The 18,569-nt window shown below is 44.1% G+C and overlaps 1 protein-coding gene across 1 annotated transcript in view; it reads right to left on the bottom strand.

Moving 5' to 3' along the window:
• The window catches only part of LOXHD1 (lipoxygenase homology PLAT domains 1), a 183,971-nt gene that overhangs the window by 139,147 nt on the left and 26,255 nt on the right, over nt 1-18,569 (bottom strand). The window contains exon 5 of the mRNA XM_015439979.4: nt 5,266-5,364. Within this exon, the coding sequence (XP_015295465.4) occupies nt 5,266-5,364 (99 nt within the window). The remainder of the gene's footprint in view (nt 1-5,265; nt 5,365-18,569) is intronic.

Here is an 18,569-nt window from a genome sequence, read left to right as displayed (position 1 = left end):
ACATTTTTCTTGTTTTAATAGACCTCAATTTATCAATATTTTCCTTTGCTGCTTGGGCTTTTAATGAATTGTTTATGAAATCCCATCTCTAAATTGAGATTTAAAAGAGTTTTTAAGAGTTTCTTCTAAAAAATTTTATATTTTTGCTTTTTCACATTTAAGTCTTTAGCCCATCTATAAGTTATTTTATGCATGGTAAAAGGCAGGAATTTAATTTTATCATTTTTCATATGGTTAGACAATTGTTCAAACACCAGTAATTGAACATTTCATCTTTTCCTTCTGATTTATAATGCCAACTCTATGTGTGCTTCTAGCCTCTTCTGTTTCATTGCTCTATTTTGTTTATCCATCTAGCAAAAGCACACTGTTTTACTTTTTAGAGACCTAAAATGTCTTAATATCTGGCAGGGCAAATATTCCCATTATTAATATTGTTAGCATTATTTTCATTATTCAAAATTGTCTTGATAATATTTAGCTCTTTATGGCTTAGCCCTACATGAATTTTAGTAGCAGTGTAAGCAGTGGGGTATTGCCTTTTAAGATTTTGACTGAAATTGCATTGCATTTATAAAACAACCTGGGAAAATTTGGCATCCTAATGAATTTGAGTCTTTTCTCATCCTTGAACATATTTCTCAATTTATTTACATATTCTTGTATATCCTTCAATAAAAATTTGTGGTTTTCCCAAAAGGCTCTTTTTAATATGTATTCTTAGGTAGCTTGTAATTGCTAATGTAAATAATGTATTTTTAAATTAAATATTTGCATTGCTTATTTTTATTAATTTTTGTATAGTAATCTTATATTCAGCAACTTTAATAACTTTCTCTTTCATTGGTTCTATGGTTTATAAATTCTCATGGATTTTGTAGATGATCATTATTTTTTACAAAAGTGAAAGTTTGTTATTTCATTTTCAACCATTATAGCTTTTATTTCTTTTACTTGCCCTTTTTTTCTGGCCCTAGGACCTCTAGTACTATGAAGAATAGAAATAATGAGTAGCTGGACTATTTCTTTTGTTCCTGGCTTTAAAAAGAGTTCTTTTAAGTTTTTAAAATTAAGCATATTTGTGCATATTTTGGTAGATATCCTCATATTTTTCAAAAAAATCTATTTCTAGTTTTCTATGGGTTTTTATAAAGTAAATAATGTAAATTTCCCTGCATCTATCAAGATAATTCTTTCTCTTTAATCTGTTACTATGATAAATTAGATAAATAGGTTGACTATTGTTAAATTATCATTAAATCCCTGGAATAAACCTTACAGAGTAGAAATTATTTGTCATATATCTATATATTTGTTTAAGAATTTGGTGTGCTACATATACACCATGGAATACTATGCAGCCATAAAAAAGGATGAGTTTGTGTCCTTTGTAGGGACATGGATGCAGCTGGAAACCATCATTCTTAGCAAAGTATCACAAGAACAGAAAACCAAACACCGCATGTTCTCACTCATAGGTGGGAACTGAACAATGAGATCACTTGGACTCGGGAAGGGGAACATCACACACCGGGGCCTATCATGGGGAGGAGGGAGGGGGGAGGGATTGCATTGGGAGTTATACCTGATGTAAATGACGAGTTGATGGGTGCTGATGAGTTGATGGCTGCAGCACACCAACATGGCACAAGTATACATATGTAACAAACCTGCACATTATGCACATGTACCCTAGAACTCAAAGTATAATAATAAAAAAAAAAATCCCTTGGGTTCTAAAAAAAAAAAAGGAATTTGGTGTACTAATATTTTATTTAAGATTTTTAGGTCTTTATTCATAAATAAGACTAATCTGTACATTTCTTTTTGTTAATTTATCAGCCTGATTTTGGTATCAAAAATCATAAAATAAACTAGGACACAGTACATCTTTCCCTGTTCTTTGAAACAGTTTATATAAGATGGAGATTCATAATTTCTTAAATATTTGGTAGATTTTGCTTGAACAATCTTCTTGGTCTGATGTCTTGAGTGAATTTTAATTGCTGTTCTAATTTCTTTAATGATTACAGATCTCCTTGGAAATTGGCTACAGCATGTTCTTAAGATAATCTTTTTAGGATGCTCAGATGAAAGATCAGGCTACATCATATAGTGGCAATCATAAGGCTTGGACCCCAGCCTCTTTACTATGCTAGAGGAGACCCTCATGTTCCCTCAAGCATAAAAGATAATGTTGCAGAAGAGGACCAAAGGCCAAGATTCTCCCATGTCATATTGCTACGAGACCCCAGCCCCAGGAAAGAGGCTAGCTTTCTCCGATAATGTAACTTAGGCCTCACAGCCCAACGGCCAATGTCTCTCTCCCAGGTCTGCAGTCTTGCCCTGCAAGATCCTCCTGAAATGACCCAGTATGTGATGGGTAACAGGGACCTGCATAGTTGCTATTGCTACTGTCTCCTCTAGTTTCTGCGAATAAATTCTGTTCTGGGTGGTGGTGGTGGTGGTGGTGGTGGTGGTGGTAGTGTGAGGTTGATACAACATGTGCTATCAGATTATTCACATTATAATTTATTATTTAATTACTTAGAAATATGCTTTTTAATTTTTAAATTGGGTGAGATGTGGATATTTCTTCTAATTTTATTGCCTTATGGTCAAAGAATGTTGTCTCTATACTATTAATTCATTTAAGTTAAGGCTTGCTTTGTGATTTTGTATATGGTCATTATATGCTTGATAAGAATGTGTATTCTCTACCAGTTAGATGCAGTAATCTATATACTCCCTTTAGATCAAGCTTATTAACTGTGTAGTTAAAATCTTTTCCACTCATACTAAATTTGTATGCATTTGGCCTATCCATTATTGAGAGTATTGTATTAAAATCTCCCAGTATGATTCTGTATTTGCCAAATTCCTCCAAGAATTTTGTTAATTTTTGCTTCACATATTTTGGGCATATGTCCTTAAATTTACACAAGTTCAAAATTATTGTATCATTCTTTTTGTCATTATTCCTTTTGTCATTGTCTAATATATTTTTATTTAAACAAAGTTGTTTGCCTTAAGGTTTCATTTGACAGATATTAATATAGCTGTGCCAGAATCTTTGCTGTTTGTTAATGTTTTCCTGGTATATTTTATTTCATCCCATTTATTCTCAGACTTTCTGTATCATATACTGTATTTAAGCTGGATTTTAGAATTTTCATCTAACAGAATATCCATCTTTTAAATGATGACTTTGTTCTATTTATTAATACATTTGTTTTACTTTTTGCTATTAGCCATGTTTTTTCTTTGCTTCCCTTTCTTCATTTCCTTCCTTGTATTGGATTGATTATTTATTCCCTTTTATTTCTTCCTTTGGTTTTCAAATTATACATTTCTGTTTTTGGGTGATTACTTTTACAATTTTGATATGCATACTTATTAAAATCTACAGTTAATCATTATCCCTACTCTCCTGGGAATGGAGGGATCAGCAAGGGCCAAGACCCTTGCTATGTTTTAACTCTCATCATCCACTTTCCTTCTCAAATTTTATTGATTTTAATTGTTTGGGGTTCACATTTCCTCATGCACTGATGTTAGTCATCATTATTGTTTTGTATAGTCAATGCTTGCTTAGATTCATTACATAGTTATCCATTTTTGCTCACCTTTGTTTCTTGTATCTCATTCCTTTCTTCTGCATACAATTTCCTTTTTCTTGAAGTATATCCTTTAGTGGTTGTTTAAGCATATGAATGGTAAACTCTATTTATCTTTGTTTGCATGGAAATTTGCTAACGTAGCCCTCACTCTAGAATGATAACCTAGCTGATATAGAATTGTAGGATGATATATATCATTGCTTAGAATAGTGAAGATACTATTCCACGTACTTAGGACCTACATAGGTTGCTGATAGGAATTTTCTATCAATCTAATTATTGTTTTTATAGAAAGTAATCTGCCAAATTTGCTTCCTTTAAAAATATTTCCCTTTGCCTTTAGTTTCACCACAATATATCTAATTATCTGAAATTCTTGAGGATTTAATCTTATTGTGTGTTGTGTTGATTAATGCTTAGTTATGATGAATTATATACTTGAGTGTTTTGTAGTTTTGGAAAGTGAACACATCTTCAGTATTTTATCTGTGGAAATTTCAGGCAGTCTTGCAAATGCTTTTGCCAAATATGAAAGGTATTAATGGCAGGAAACCAATTTTCTGTACTTGAGGGAGAGGGGCTCCCAAATCACACTTGTAGTGTAAAATCAGACCTCAAGCCCACATGCAGTGCAGGCCTAAGGTATCAATTTCTCAGCATTTTTTTTTTTTTTTTTTTTTTAAATTTAGAGCTCTTGCCAAGAAACGTTTACTGTACTGATGAGCAAATTTTTTCCTGGTCTATTTTTTCACTAAAGATGCTCCTCTGAACCATCAGGGTTTCTGGCTTTATATTCAGTTTTAATTTCAAATCTCTTGACTCATGCAGGGCCAAGGTCTCATTTCCTGACCCCACATGGGTATGAAAGCTCATCCTCTAGACTGTTGAGCATGAAAGCTCTCTCCTTCCAGGAGCCACCACATCTATTCATAGTTAACACTTTGGTTTTGAATTCCCTCTTCAATTCCAGCACTGGCACCTGGAGATTTCTCTTTATTTTTTCCTCATAAGCTCAGCAATGCATTTTGAATTCTTTAGTATATTGTTACAAAATTCACATGTCTTTGTAGCTTTTCCAACTCCTATGTAATTCTGCTAAATTGGCAGAAGCAGAAGAGAACCACCTGTCTCATTCTTCTGACCTGAACTTCCTCTCAACACCTACAGCTGTGTCTGAGTTCTCAGTTCTTGCTTTCCCTGTGAGGCCAACTCAAATTCTTTTCCCAGCCTCATTCTGTTCTGCCCCAAACCACTGCATTGAATCAGGCCACAGCCAGCAACATCCCAAAGTATAATTCAAGATGGGCATGGAGCTTAGGAGGATAGAGTAAGCGAGAATGGGTTTCCTAGAGATGTGAAGCTTGGGAGTGTCCATGGTCTGAGATGCAGGACAATTGCAATCAACCCACAAACCAGCCGTGCTGTAATCAGAAAACCCATCACACACATAAACTTTATAACACAAACTGAACACCCTGCTGCCCAGGACACGTCATTCCAAGCCACATCACAAGAAGAGAGATGCTCAATAGAGGAGCCCAAAGGGGAGCTCAAGCTGCCTTCCTCTGCCAGGATTGTGGGAAGAATCCCAACTACAAAACAGTCCTGGGCTTGGCTTGCGAAAAAAAGAATTCCAACCCATTACCTGTGTCTCCATACTCTCCAAAAATATTGATGAAGACATCAGCATCTGTCCCTGCACCAATTATATCACCAGTGTACACCTTGACTTCATACTTATTACCTAGGAACAAGGAGAGAGAAAAACCTTAGCTCATCAGGATCCTGAGAAGAGAATAGAGGCCCCAAAGTAGCTATCACACCATCTACACTTACCCCCAGCAATGCATAAATTGTCACCATTACTGTCAATAACAGAGCAAAACAACAAGTCAGTCCACATTGGTTCCAAACGGTCATTGGATGTATGACCATTACTGTATGTGATGAATAAATCAGAGGCAGAGAAGACCTTCTGTTTTTTCTACTAATATGTTGACTTGAAACACAGGGATCAGCCCAGACCCAAGGTGCTACCCTGAACCAACCCTCACCATATCTCCCCTGAACTGTTGAAATGTCTCTAACTAGGCCCTCTGTATCTCCTCTGCCTTTCCCAATTCGTTTTCCACATTACACCACAGCATAGAAATTCACTGGGAAAACTGGATTCTGCAGATGAAAATCAAATTTATATGTAAATTGTCAAGGCCATAACCAATGCAAAGACAAGAGGCACCAATAGTGGCTGGTATGCTTAGGGCTCTTTGAAAGACCTGTATCTGCTTCCTGTATCTTTGCTCCATTCATTGAACAAAACTTAATTCCCTGTAACCTCCAAATGCCTTAGCTTCAGCCTCAGCCACAGCCTTGATGGGAGACGAGGCTCAAAGTAAACTTGACAACATGATGAGACCTGCCCAGGTCTCCCCAGCTGCAGCCTGCCTTAGAGTGAGGAGTAAAGCTCAGGGGTTGGTATGTGTGGTCAAGGGAAGGGGACTCCTCCAGCTTTTCACTGGGTGCCAACAATTCCAAGGGCTGAGACCACCCCTCTTCCCCTTTTCCTTTCCTACAGTGGCTTCCTATTTTTTATGTAGCAGAATCCCTTTTTATAGGTGTCTTTTGCCCAATACATGAAGCTGGTAAAAACTAGAGCTGTTCTAATCAAGGTTCAGAGTCCCAGCCCCTCTGCCCACCTGTTCCCTAGTGCCTTCTCTGAGCCCTGTCCCTAGCCCATAGAGGTTTTTCTCTTCTGTATTCCTCAGCTCTGCTATGTTGCCTGTGACAATGATTTTTGAGTTTTGCCATTTACTGTCTTGTGGTGTTTGCTACTTCCTGCAGGTAAGCCTTCGAATTTCAAGTATTTATAGGAGGGCTGGGAGCAGGACTTCCTTCTCCTAGATAATCTCTCCCACATACCCTAGCACAGTGCTGGGCATGTACATTACAGTCTCATTAAGTACGTTGGGAAGTAAATTGAATCAAATTTCCTAAAATTCAAAGTTCCCAGGAAGTTGCTCAGGGCAAAGGACTGAGGTTGGAGAGATGAGGAGAAAACTTAATTTCATCCCTTCTAGAGGTGACACAGTGCAGGATCCTGCAGGAGCGCTGCAGAGGACAGCCCGCACACAGCCCCTGAAAGTTGTCCTTGACCTGGTGAGAACACTGAGGCAGGAGCAGCCGGTGCCCTCCCTTTCTCTCCTCAATCCTCACTTAGGGAAACCCATCAATGGGGTAGGAAAGAATCCTGCAATCCTTGTCCCTAACTGAGAGCTCCAGGAGGAGCAACCACTCTCAGACTCCCACACCTCTTGCTTTACAGTGAAGATCCTCTGAGACCGCAGCCAGAACCAGAGGTCTGGGAAGAGGCCAGGTCCAGGGAACTCTGAGGTGAGCAGCTTGAAACTTGGGCCACACTCAGGTTACCTGGCAGTAACACCTGGCAGGTGTTAAATGGGCAGATTCCAGGTTTCCCTCCCAGAGCTTCTGAGTCATGCAGTTTGTAAGGACCAGGGAGGCCTCGACCATGGCTAGCTAATTCTGCTGTTACCATCTTCCATATTCCAGAGGCTGCCCCCTAGGCTTGGTTCTCTCCTCCCTGGCTGGCAGCACCTCTGAGAACATTCATTTTGGCTCACAACCTTTCCCAACTCCAGTCCAGGGCTCACTTCACACAGAGGCGAGACCCCTCTTCAGGGTGGCACGATGCCCAGGGCCCCTTGGCTGGTGAACCCAGGGAGGGTGGGGGCCGGGGAAGGTTCTGAAGGTCGCCACTGAGCATCAGTCCATTGGAAGGGGCAGCAGGGCTCCAGGGGAAACTGCACACAGTGAAGCAGGAGAAAGGATGAGAGGGGCTGGAAAGCATTTATCAAAGGAATCGCCAATATTCTGAATCATTCCAGAAGGCAGAATTCTAATTAACGAGTTGAGTTATAAAGCAGATTTTCGCTCACCAAAGGAAAGATTTTGTAGCATCTAAGGCTATTCAACAAAGGAATGGATGCCCTTGGATAAGGGAGGGAGTTTCCCCTCCCTAGAGACACCTGACAGCATGTGCCAAGCACATTGGTGGAGAGTCACCTGCCAGGGAGGCTGCACAGAAAATGCCATAGGTGAGAGGATGTGGAAACACTAAAGGTCCTTTTTAATCTGAAATTCCCTGACACTTGACCAGGGATGACAGACTCTGGGGGGAAGCCAAGGGATCAAGGAGACATCTCAGAAGATAGGGGAAGCACCCCAAATCAGGAAAAGTGAGGCCTGGGCAGCACGGACCCACACAGGACTTTGGGAACACACAGCATCTATGCTCTGGGAAAGTCTGGAGAAGCAGACCACGAACCCAAAGCAAGGCAATGTGGGGAGACAGACCAAGAGTCAGAGATCAGGAGACCAGGGCTGAGGTGGAAAGGAGCTTCTAGGCCTTTCCAGCTGAGGTGGACAAGGGACCCAAGCCAAGATATCAGGAAGTCAGGTGGAGAGAGGTCAGGAGGAAGCTGATTCTAGAACAAGAAGACTGTCCTCTAGCCTCTGCAGAACTTTCTACGGCAGATGGGGCCCTGAGTCCATATGCAATTGGCTGGGTGGAGAATAGGATCCCTGTGTGACAGGTGACTGCCAATCACACTGAGTGAGAAGAAAGAGCTGCAGCAGGGATGGACAGATGTACCTCATGAAACCATTTTTTAGAAGGCTCCATACATGGACGCTGAGGTTTATTACATCACTTTTCTACCTCCTTTATTTCATATTCCCTCTTCAGGCAGAACCCCAGACTATCTACTTTGCCATTTTCCAAAACAAGGACCAGGGCCCAATGCCAGTCCTGACCTGTGCTTAGGTGCATCTGCCAATGAGAGAGCAAGGCTGAGTAAAAGTAGGGCTCCATTCTCTCACTGTTGGCAAATGTCAGCTCAGGGCATCGAGCCTTCCTAACAGTCAGACAAGTGCCCCCAATTTCCTGTGACTAGAGTTTCAGTGAGTGCAGACTTGCTGTTCTGGTCTCAAGCGGGTTTTTGCTTGTTCAGCTCACCCCTTGGATCTTGTAATCTGTGAGAACAAAATGCCCACATATGAGATAGGGCTGCTGCCCTGGCAACTGGGCACTGACCAGAGAGAAAGGTGAAAGACTGATTAAAAAAAGAAAATTCCTGCCCAAAGGCCAGCAAGAAGCAGGGAAATAGGGAGAAAGATGATGGTAAGAAAGAATTCCCATGTGAGCCAAAAGGTCACCTTTCATCTCTGAAAATGACATGGTGGATTCATCTTCCAAGGGCTAATAATACTAAATATTCACAAAGGCATTTGCAGCTAACAAGCCACTTGCATATCCTAGATGTCATTTGACCCACACAATGACTGCATGTGACAGGCAGAGCAGGTGCTGTTGACATTCTCATTTACAGATAAGAAAACTGAAGCTAGAGGGCAAGGTGGCTCGCCCCAGGACAGGTAGTTGCTAAATGATGCAAGAAGGGCTCAAAGCAAGGTCTCTGGTCTTTGAATCCAGGGCTCTTCCCAGGATACCTCAGGCCTCCCAGGTCCTACGCCAGGGTCAGCAAACTTTTTCTGTAAAGTACCAGATAGGAAATATTTTAGGATTTGCAGGCCATTCGGTCTCTGTCACATCAACTGTTCAACTCTGCTGTTGTGGCACGAAAGCAACAATAGACAATATCACATAAACAAATGGTATGTGGCTATGTTCTAGTAAGACTTTATTTATGGACACTGCCATGTGAATTTCATATAATTTTTACATTCCCCAAAATATTACTTTTTTAAAAAATTCTTTTCAACTGTTTAAAAAACATAGAAACCATTCTTAGCTTGGGGTCAACACAAAAACAGGTGGCAGGCTGGGATTGGGCCACCCATGAGAGTTAGGATATGTCTTGCACTCTCAGGCACTGTTCTGCCTGTCTCTAGGCAGGGGGTGGTGGGCAGATCTGCTCTCTGTGGCCTGGAATGGGAGCAAAGCTGCCTGGACCAGGGTGGTCAGCTGCTGGCTATAGGATAATGGCAGCATATCCAGACCATTAGCTGAGCATCTCAAGGCTCTGAAGACTGGGGAAGGAGTGCCCTCTCTCTGTTGCAGTGGAGCATGTCCTATGCCCATTGTGAATGAGCAGAGCCAACTTTCCCTGCCCCTACAATGCCATGGGGCTGGGCTGAGCCTGGCGGTCCACTGATAGAGGCGGCGGCCTGGTCTAGGGTTTCCTAAAGGTGGGGACAGAGGGCAGCACCACTTCTGCAACCTTAGTCTTAAGCATTTTGTTCATAGCCTGATTGAGAGTGAGTAAGGAGCAGAAATGGAAAGAAATGTGAAGGCCAAGTTGGAGGAGAGGCTAGCACTGAGTGCACCCATCTTCCTGATCAAGCTTGGGAGAGACAGGGCTTAGTGATGGATTATGGAAATCGTCACCCAAGCCAGCTCTAGAGCTGGCCTGTGATTTACCCATTTAGTGTATTATCTGTTGTTCAATTGTCCCTAGATTTGATTTCTCTCTGGCCTTTTAGCAGGGCTACCATCAGCCTATACGGGGCATTTGTGCAAATTAGGCAAAAAGAACCCCTTTCTCAAGACACTTTACTGCCATCTGTTGGATAACTCTCATAATAAACACACAAATCTACAGGCTCTCTGATATGAATTGTGTCTCCTTACATAGTCGCACTTGTGCAGTGTGTGACCTGCACACCTGAGCCCAGTAACCCTACCTTTCAGGTAGTCACCTCCTTCCACTAAAGGTCAACATGAGCTCATGGAAGTCAAACTAATTTGAGCATTGATCTGAAGAATATACCGGGAGGGTTGTAGACCAGGGATTAAGCTAAACACATGGTACCTTCCAAAGCCAACCAGAATTGAGCTGGGGTCCTGTGCAGGTGGGATTAGCTGCAGCCTAAAGATAGAGTGCCCACACAAGGCCACAACAGAGGGTTGTCTGTGCCCCCCTTGCCCTGCTCAGTGGATACACATGCCCCGATGTGCCCTGTTTTTCCTCTGCAGGACCTGTGGCAGGGACACAAGGCTGCTCCCTCTAAACAGGAAATCCGTCCTTTGCCGGCTGGCCGGAAGCTGCCTGTGTGGGCTTCCAGAAAAGGCAGACACTGGCAGGCCCGAGCTGCCTGCCTGCGCCTGGTGCACCAGCCACCCCCACAGTGCTCTGTCTGGAACAGTCAGCACACAGCAGCGACAGAACACATCTCCAGAGAGCTACCCCAGGCCACGTGGAGAGGCAGAGCCATGAGGGGGCCGGGCCCCCAAATCCAGTGCTGCATGCACAGTGGACCCTGGTGGGGCTGCTTGCCACATTCCTGACCACAGAAGTCAAGCATATGCCCTGTAACTAAGCCCCCATCTCATCAGATTGCACTGGTGAAATCTGAGCCTCAGGGAAGCTCACGTGGTCCAGGCTTTCTTAGGAAGCAGAGAATCATGAATGAACTGGTGGAGTTTCTTTTCCTTGCCTTTCGCCCATCCGCACATCCTGTTTAAATAGAACGTGGCTTTAGCTATTTTAGCAGGTGAGGGTGAGGAGGGGGTTGGAAGGAGGATGATTGGGCCTGATTTTACCCCACCCGTAAGTGAATCTGCAATGGCTCACACCCTGACACCCCTCACTTCCGCTCACTGAGAGCCAAGATGCTAGAAGTGAGATATCACAGGCGCTGTGTAGGAGGAGATGAAAATGGCAAGAGAGAGATTCAGCGGGGGCTGCCCTGGGGGTGGGAGATGAGGGGGAATGTTCTCTCCCAGCCAGGGAAGGCCCCCTCACTACTCAAGCCCACACAGATGTGGGGAGGGGTTGGTCCGCAGAACCCAAGGATGGGCAGGGGGGCAATGCCAGGTGCCAGAAGCTGGCTCATGGCCACCGACCAATGGATTCCCTCCCAGGAGTGTGGACTCCAGTTCTTTCTCCCATGCTACCCCCAAAAGGTTTCCTCTTCCTTCATCAGGCCTGGAGACCCATTGCCTCTCAGCCAGGCTCTCATCTACTGTCTCTTCCTCATTCTCCAGAGTCTTCCACCTCCATTACCTCCAATCCACCCTCCCATCATCACTTTGTACCAACTCTTCCATGGCCTCCGCGAGATGCTCTCTGCTCCTGGGACCACACACAAGGCACTGGGACGATGGATGACAGGCTCTCTTCCTTTGCTTTCCTCCTGTAACTTCCTTCCTTAGTCTTTTCTCCCTTTCACTGTCTTACAAATAAAACTGGAACTTTTCTCCTTAGAACACCCTCCACCATGCTTTCCTTGCAGACACACTTCTTACCAAAATCATAAGCACCTCTGATGCTCCGAGAAATTGCAATGAGCCAGTCACTTCTACCACATCGTTTAATCCTCACAGTGATGGACCCTATGGCTACTAGCGTCACCACTTTTAATAATGAGGCAATGGAAGCAGGAGCTTAAGAAGCTCGATGGTATTCACACAATTAGAAAGGGTACAGCCTAGATTTGGACTCGGGGCATCTAGACAAGAAAGTTCCCTCTTGGCTGTCATTGCCCCCATCCTGCCAGCTTTCAAACCTCAGGTTCTCTCAAACCTCAGGTTCAAACCTCAGGTTCTCTCAAAAGTTCCCACCTCCCAAACCCACATTGCTCCACTCCTGGTGCATGCTGTGTTCCTTTAGCAACTAACGTGCTCAAATACAGTCTGTGCATTTGACCTCAGCCAAGCCTAGTTATGCACTGACATGAAAACATCACTTGGTCCTTAAAAGTTGCTCATGGGCAGAAATCAAGAAATAATATTCTACAGCAGTGGCATCCAGTCTTTTGGCTTCCCTGGGGCCACATTGGAAGGAGAATTCCCTTGGGCCACACACAAAATACATTAACACTAACGATAGCTGATGAGCTAAAAAAAAAAAAAAAAAAAAATGCAAAAAAATCTCATGTTTTAAGAAAGTTTATGAATTTTTGTTGGGCCATATTCAAAGCTGTCCTGGGCCACATGCAGCCTGTGGGTGGTGGGTTGGACAAGCTGGCCCTATACCATTCATTCCCCTCAAGTAAATATACAGCTGGTACATTTTTCTAGGGAACTGTTCAATGTAAGTCTGATACTATCAGGTGTGAAATATAGGAGGGAGTAGATCAGCCTCCACTCTTTTAGCTTATCCTGCTGGTTCCTTTTCCAGCCACTGCCCAGTCCTGAAGAGCTATTTCTACCTGCCCTGCAGTCACTCGTCCTCCTTTGCTTCCTTTCCTGCCTCTCTACGGAAGACTCCTCCCATCCACCTGCACATTTCTGTAACCTTGGCTCCATTACTTCCCTTTCCAACCCAGACTCTAGTAGACTGCTAGTATTATCTTCCCAGAGCGCCAGAACACCAGCACTTTTCATATACTACTGGAATGTCACCCAACCTTCCTGGAGGGCAGGTAAGTGATATATGTCAAAAGTCTTAACATTCTGCAAATCCCTTGAACCAACCATTCAAGCACTATGCATTAGTTATACTGAGGGAGTAGTTATATTAATTGATCACCTATAAGGATGTCTATCACAGCATCGTTAATACTGACAAAAAATTGAGATCAACCTAAAAATATCCAAAATAGGAGATTTGGGGGGTGAAATATTATATTCTCCCATTCATGGACTTCTATGCAGCCACTTAAAATAACAGAAGATGGGCTGGGCACAGTGGCTCACACCTGTAATCCCAACACTTTGGGAGGCCGAGGCGGGCAGATCACTTGAGGTCAGAAGTTTGAAATCAGCCCAGCCAACACGGTAAAACCCTGTCTCTAATAAAAATACAAAAATTAGCCAGGTGTGGTGGTGCATGCCTGTAATCCCAGCTACTCGGGAGGCTGAGGCAGGAGAATCACCTGAACCCAGGAGGCAGAGGTTGCAGTGAGTCAATATCGTGCTACTGCACCAAGGCAGGAGAATCACCTGAACCCAGGAGGCAGAGGTTGCAGTGAGTCAATATCGTGCTACTGCACTCCAGCCTGGGCAACAGAGTGAGATTCCGTCTCAATAAATAAATAAATATAAAATAAAATATCAGAAGATGATTTGAGTCTATAATGTAGTATTAAGTGAAACAACATGGTTATAAAATTGAGTATAATGCAATACTATTTTAATATGTAGGGTTTAATATGTTCATAAACAAAAATTTAAAGAATGGGAAGGAAATTCACCAAAATGTTAACAGTGGTGTCTCCAAGGCAATTGTACTCAGTACTTAAGATCAAGCCTCTGGATTTGCTCCTAGTTCCATCCTTATAGACAAATGATTTCACCTCTCCCTTCCTCAGTTTTCTTCATCTGTAAGATGGGGATAACAGTAAACCTCCCTTGCAGCATTGTGAAAATTAAATGGATGTTTAGATAGATAGGTGGATGGATAGATTAGATTAATAGTTTGTTCAGTAAGTGCCGGATAAAAATCAGCTATTATCATCTTTGAGTGACTGGATTATGGACGATTTTAGTATTCTTCTGTTGCTTATTTGTACTTTTGAATTTTTACAATGGCCATATTTTTTCTGTGATTGAAAACTGAAGTCACCTAATGTCAATACTTCAGTAGGTCATGTCCTCTGTATTTCAGAAGAAACCGTTGAAAGTTCCTGCCAATTTATTATACCCTCAAGCTGGCTTTGTCACACAAATGCCTTGAGCCAGTCTGAGTGGCAGTGAGGCTGGAGGGAAGATTGAGAACTGGATGGCCAGTGAGAGAGAATAGACACGAAGGCCACCAGCAGAGACCCAACCCCAGGCAGGTGGGAACCCTTCCTCTGACTCTTGCTGGGCTCACACTGGCGGCTCAAGGGAGGGTTTCAGCAGGAAGCCATTGGTGCTGGAATGGACACTGACAGCTGGATCTGGGCCAAGACACTGTCTGTGTCATCAGTTCAGATTTTCATGCGTACAAAATGCAACATCGAGAAAGTGCTAGTTCTACAAACAGAAAAAAAAAGGCTATTTTAAACACCTATTTAAAGATCAAAATAACCAAGTTTGAAGCAAGTACACAATGCCATGCATTCTCCAAATGTTCTGGCTGCTGGATTGAAGGAGAATGTGGCTGGTGGTGGTTCTGGGAGGGTGGAGGCCACAGTGAAAATATGAGGTGGAGGATCCCTTCCCAGCTGTGTGAGTGACACTGGGCCATCAAAGCTCATTTGCCCAAGTACCCTCATTTCATTTAAAATCCTAGAAAACTCCTCACCCATGAAGTCTCAGTTTGAGCATCAACTCCTCTATAAAGCCCTCCTGATTCCTTCTTCCCCTATGCTCCCATTGTCCTGGGCCATACCCCACTTCGAATATTCTATCCCTGTGCACTATGATTGTTTATTGGCTTGATTCTCTCCCCTCTAGACTCTGAGCTCCCAGAGAGAAGGGCCTGTATGTATTCACCCTGAGCGCGGGCTCTGGTGCATGGAAGGCTCCCCTGCAAAATGCCCATTGAATCACTGAATGAATGCGCTTAACAGGAGGAAAGACAGGAGTATGAGCTGGCACCAAAAGCCCAAGACTGCAGCTCTGCCCTACAGTTATGCTGTGTGACCAAGAGCAAGCAGTTTAATTTCCTTGGGCTTCCATTTTCTCCTCTGAAATGGAGGAAGAGTAGATAAAGTCCCTTTTGGTCCTTAAATTCTCTGATGTGCCACACTGGGGCCTCACTCAGAGTGGTTCTCTTCTTCCCACTCTTTCCGGAGATGATTTTCTGCAGTGCTAGGTGGGAGCAGATGGGGTGGGCGGGGAGCTGCTGTGAGCTTCAGTGGAGGAAAGTGCTGCAGGGCTGGCTCAGCCCTCCCTACCCCTGAGCCCTTGCCCCTGTCTGGAAATTCCTCTATGGAGTTCAAAGGAACAATGATCCCCAAGCAGCACCCACAGCAAATAGGCTCAGAGAGCCCTGGAGAATGTGTAAGGCTCCGTGAAGGAAAATGACAAAGCATCAGAAAAAGAGGCTCTCCCTCCTGGCTTTAACTGCAGTCAAGGTCATGAGTCTCTTCCCAGTTGTGTGCTTGAACCTGCCTGGATTCCAGAGGGGAACCGGGCACTGAGTAGCTCCGGAGTCCTCTCTAAGAGGTTTGAATCTTAAGCCTGTGCATCTCAGAATCAGAAAAAGCCTGGATGTGGGGGAAGAAGAAAAGGAAACATCAGGAGCTTAACCACAAGGACAAGCACCACGCTATTGTGTCATTTACTGAGCATTGACTCTGTGCCTCTGCACTAAGTCCTGCGTGCTCATTTCCCCAGATAACCTTATCAGGTAGAAATTAATGTTATCTCCACTTTACAGATGAGAAAATGGAGGCACAGAGCTTAAGGCATCTGCTCATGCTAGCATAAGTGGCAAAATGGCAGAGCTAGCTTTTGACCATGGAGAAGGGGAGTCCAGAGACTGAGCCCATGGTGGGGGACTATCTTGAAGATGGGAAGTATAGGGGGATGAAATAGGGGAGAAAGATCCACAGCAGAAAGGAAGCCACCAAAGGCCAGTCTCCTTTTGCCCCCGTGAAGGACGGCTGGCCTTGGACCTCTCCACTTCTCTTTGGTTATGAAGGTGGACACTCTAGTGCCCTGAAAAGACTCCAAGAGACCCCCTAGCCCAGGCACTCTACAGAGGAAGAAACTGAGGATGGGAGGGGAACTGAGATCTGCCCCAGGTCTCATTGCTATTGGGTGGCAAAGCCAGAACCAGAACTCAGGATGTATAGTCCCATGTGCTTTCTGACCCAGAGAGTTACTTTAACATTGATGATTTAGGCCAGGCGCGGTGGCTCATGCCTGTAATCCCAGCGCTTTGGGAGGCCAAGGTAGGTGGACCATGAGGTCAGGAGATTGAGACCATCCTAGCTAACACGGTGAAATCCTGTCTCTACTAAAAATACAAAACAATTAGCCAGGCATGGTAGTGGGCACCTGTAGTCCCAGCTTCTTGGGAGGCTGAGGCAGAAGAATGGCATGAACCCAGGAGGTGGTGGAGCTCACAGTGAGCGGAGATTGTGCCACTGCACTCCAGCCTGGGCAACAGGGCAAGACTCCGTCTCAAAAAAAAAAAAAAAAAAAAAAAAGGATTGATGATTTAATTACTCTATGGTAATATCCTATAGAATCTGGGAATAAGTCGGGGCTTCTGGCTTCTTGACAGAGCCTTTGTGATGGGTGTTTTATGCTCCAACCATGCAGGGTGCTTTCATTTTGCATTTGCTTTTGCACTATGCAGTCCTCTGGCAGGTCCATGATCCTCTGCAGGGCAGTGCAATTTGCACATGCCCCTAATACGTTAATCAAAATCCCTTTCTTATCCCATTCTCCCCTCAAATGCACCCTGGGCACTGTGCCCAACATGGTCATGTCAAGACTGGGTACACATCTGGAGCTGTGTGATAATCATTGTGTGGCACTGCATGGGCTGGAATAAAACTATAACCCATTTACCTGATGAAACAGCCAGGAATGGAAACAGTGATTATGCTGAAAACAAACACAATTCCATTTCTACCCATTCCCAAGTGCTGTGCAGCTTTCAGCCCCCAGCTCTAGTTTTCTCACTGGGCATAAGAAAAAAAAAAAAAGAAAGAAAGAAAGGAAAAGAAAAGAAAAGAAAAGAAGGAAATTCATTTGCTCCAGACTGGGAGTCCAGATGTAAATGTCATTCACCCCTCCCACCACCTGCATGAGCCCAGCCCACCTGCCCAAGTTGTTGTTTCTTCTTATGGGTTCTCTTTCATGTAATCATCAGCCTCTCTTCTCTTTGAAGTATACAACAAAACTGGTTGCAACCATATTTGTTATTAATCTACCCAAGAAGATTACATGCCCCCTAGATGGTGGCTTGTCCTTCCCAAAACCTAGAGAACAAGTCCCAGCCAAGAGCAGGTGTGGGATCAGGACCTGCCCCCACACTGGGCCCTCTAAATGCGAGGGGCCTCTCTGCTTCTGCCAAGACCTGAGTCTGAAGCATTTCTGAACTGTTGTGCTGGGTTCTGACAGTCCTGGGGTGTGAGCAGCCCCCAGGCCAGCTGCAACGCAGCTCTTGGCTTCAGAGGCCTGTCTCATGGCCAAGTTGGTGGAGCCTTCCCCAAGCAGTGTGGTGTGGGCTCAGTATTAATCTAAGCCACATGATCATCTCAGTGCTTTTCAAAGTGAGAGGGTTTGTGGGTTGGCACTGGGCTGTGGGTAATTACTTGGCCAGAAGGCAGGAAATGACGTCATATTGGCGGTGAGAAGGCCAAGCAGGATCTGCCTTAAACAGATTTTGCTCATGCTTCCCTACCGGGTGACAGTCTCCCAGCCCAAGCTCCTTCAAGACCCAACATGAGGTCATCCCAAATCTACCTGGAGAGCACACGCCATCTTATCAGGCCTTGCCTAACTCAGATGTCTCGCCCAACCTCATCCTTCAATACTGCCCCATAGAGAAGGCAGGGATGTGCCCTGAGCTTCCCTGAAGTCAGAGAGGACTGAGTAGCCCTGCATTCTCAGACTGGGTAACTCTGCAGTGAGCTTATGACTTGCACCTGGGCACTGTGCCCTGTGAATGTCTCACCAAAAGGGACAACATCAAAGTGGGTATGGGGGAGTATGAAATCAGTGGGTGGGAGACACCTGGAGGCAAGCAAGAAAGAAGGTTCTTAGCTAGCACACTGCCAGAGAAAGCAAGCGCTACAGGGACCTCAGAGAACATCTCATGCAACCTAGTAAGAAGATGAGGAAACAGAGACCTAGAGAGGATGAGCAACTTGCCCAGAGTCACATAATTACCAAAGTGTGAGGCTAGGACTCAGGTCTCTGCCCCTTTGGAAAGCTCTTTCCACCTATCTCTGTGGCTTGTCTTGATAACCAGGTGTATCTATACACGACCTCCCGTTACCATATATGCACACAACCTGTTCCTTACCAACGTTCATACAAGTCCCTGAGTCCCAGTGGCCAAGGTAGCAACTGTGAGTAAAAGG

This window comes from Macaca fascicularis, chromosome 18 (genome assembly GCF_037993035.2).
Source record: "Macaca fascicularis isolate 582-1 chromosome 18, T2T-MFA8v1.1".
In the NCBI taxonomy this organism is placed as follows: domain Eukaryota; kingdom Metazoa; phylum Chordata; class Mammalia; order Primates; family Cercopithecidae; genus Macaca; species Macaca fascicularis.
This window is presented reverse-complemented; position numbering and strand designations above follow the sequence as displayed.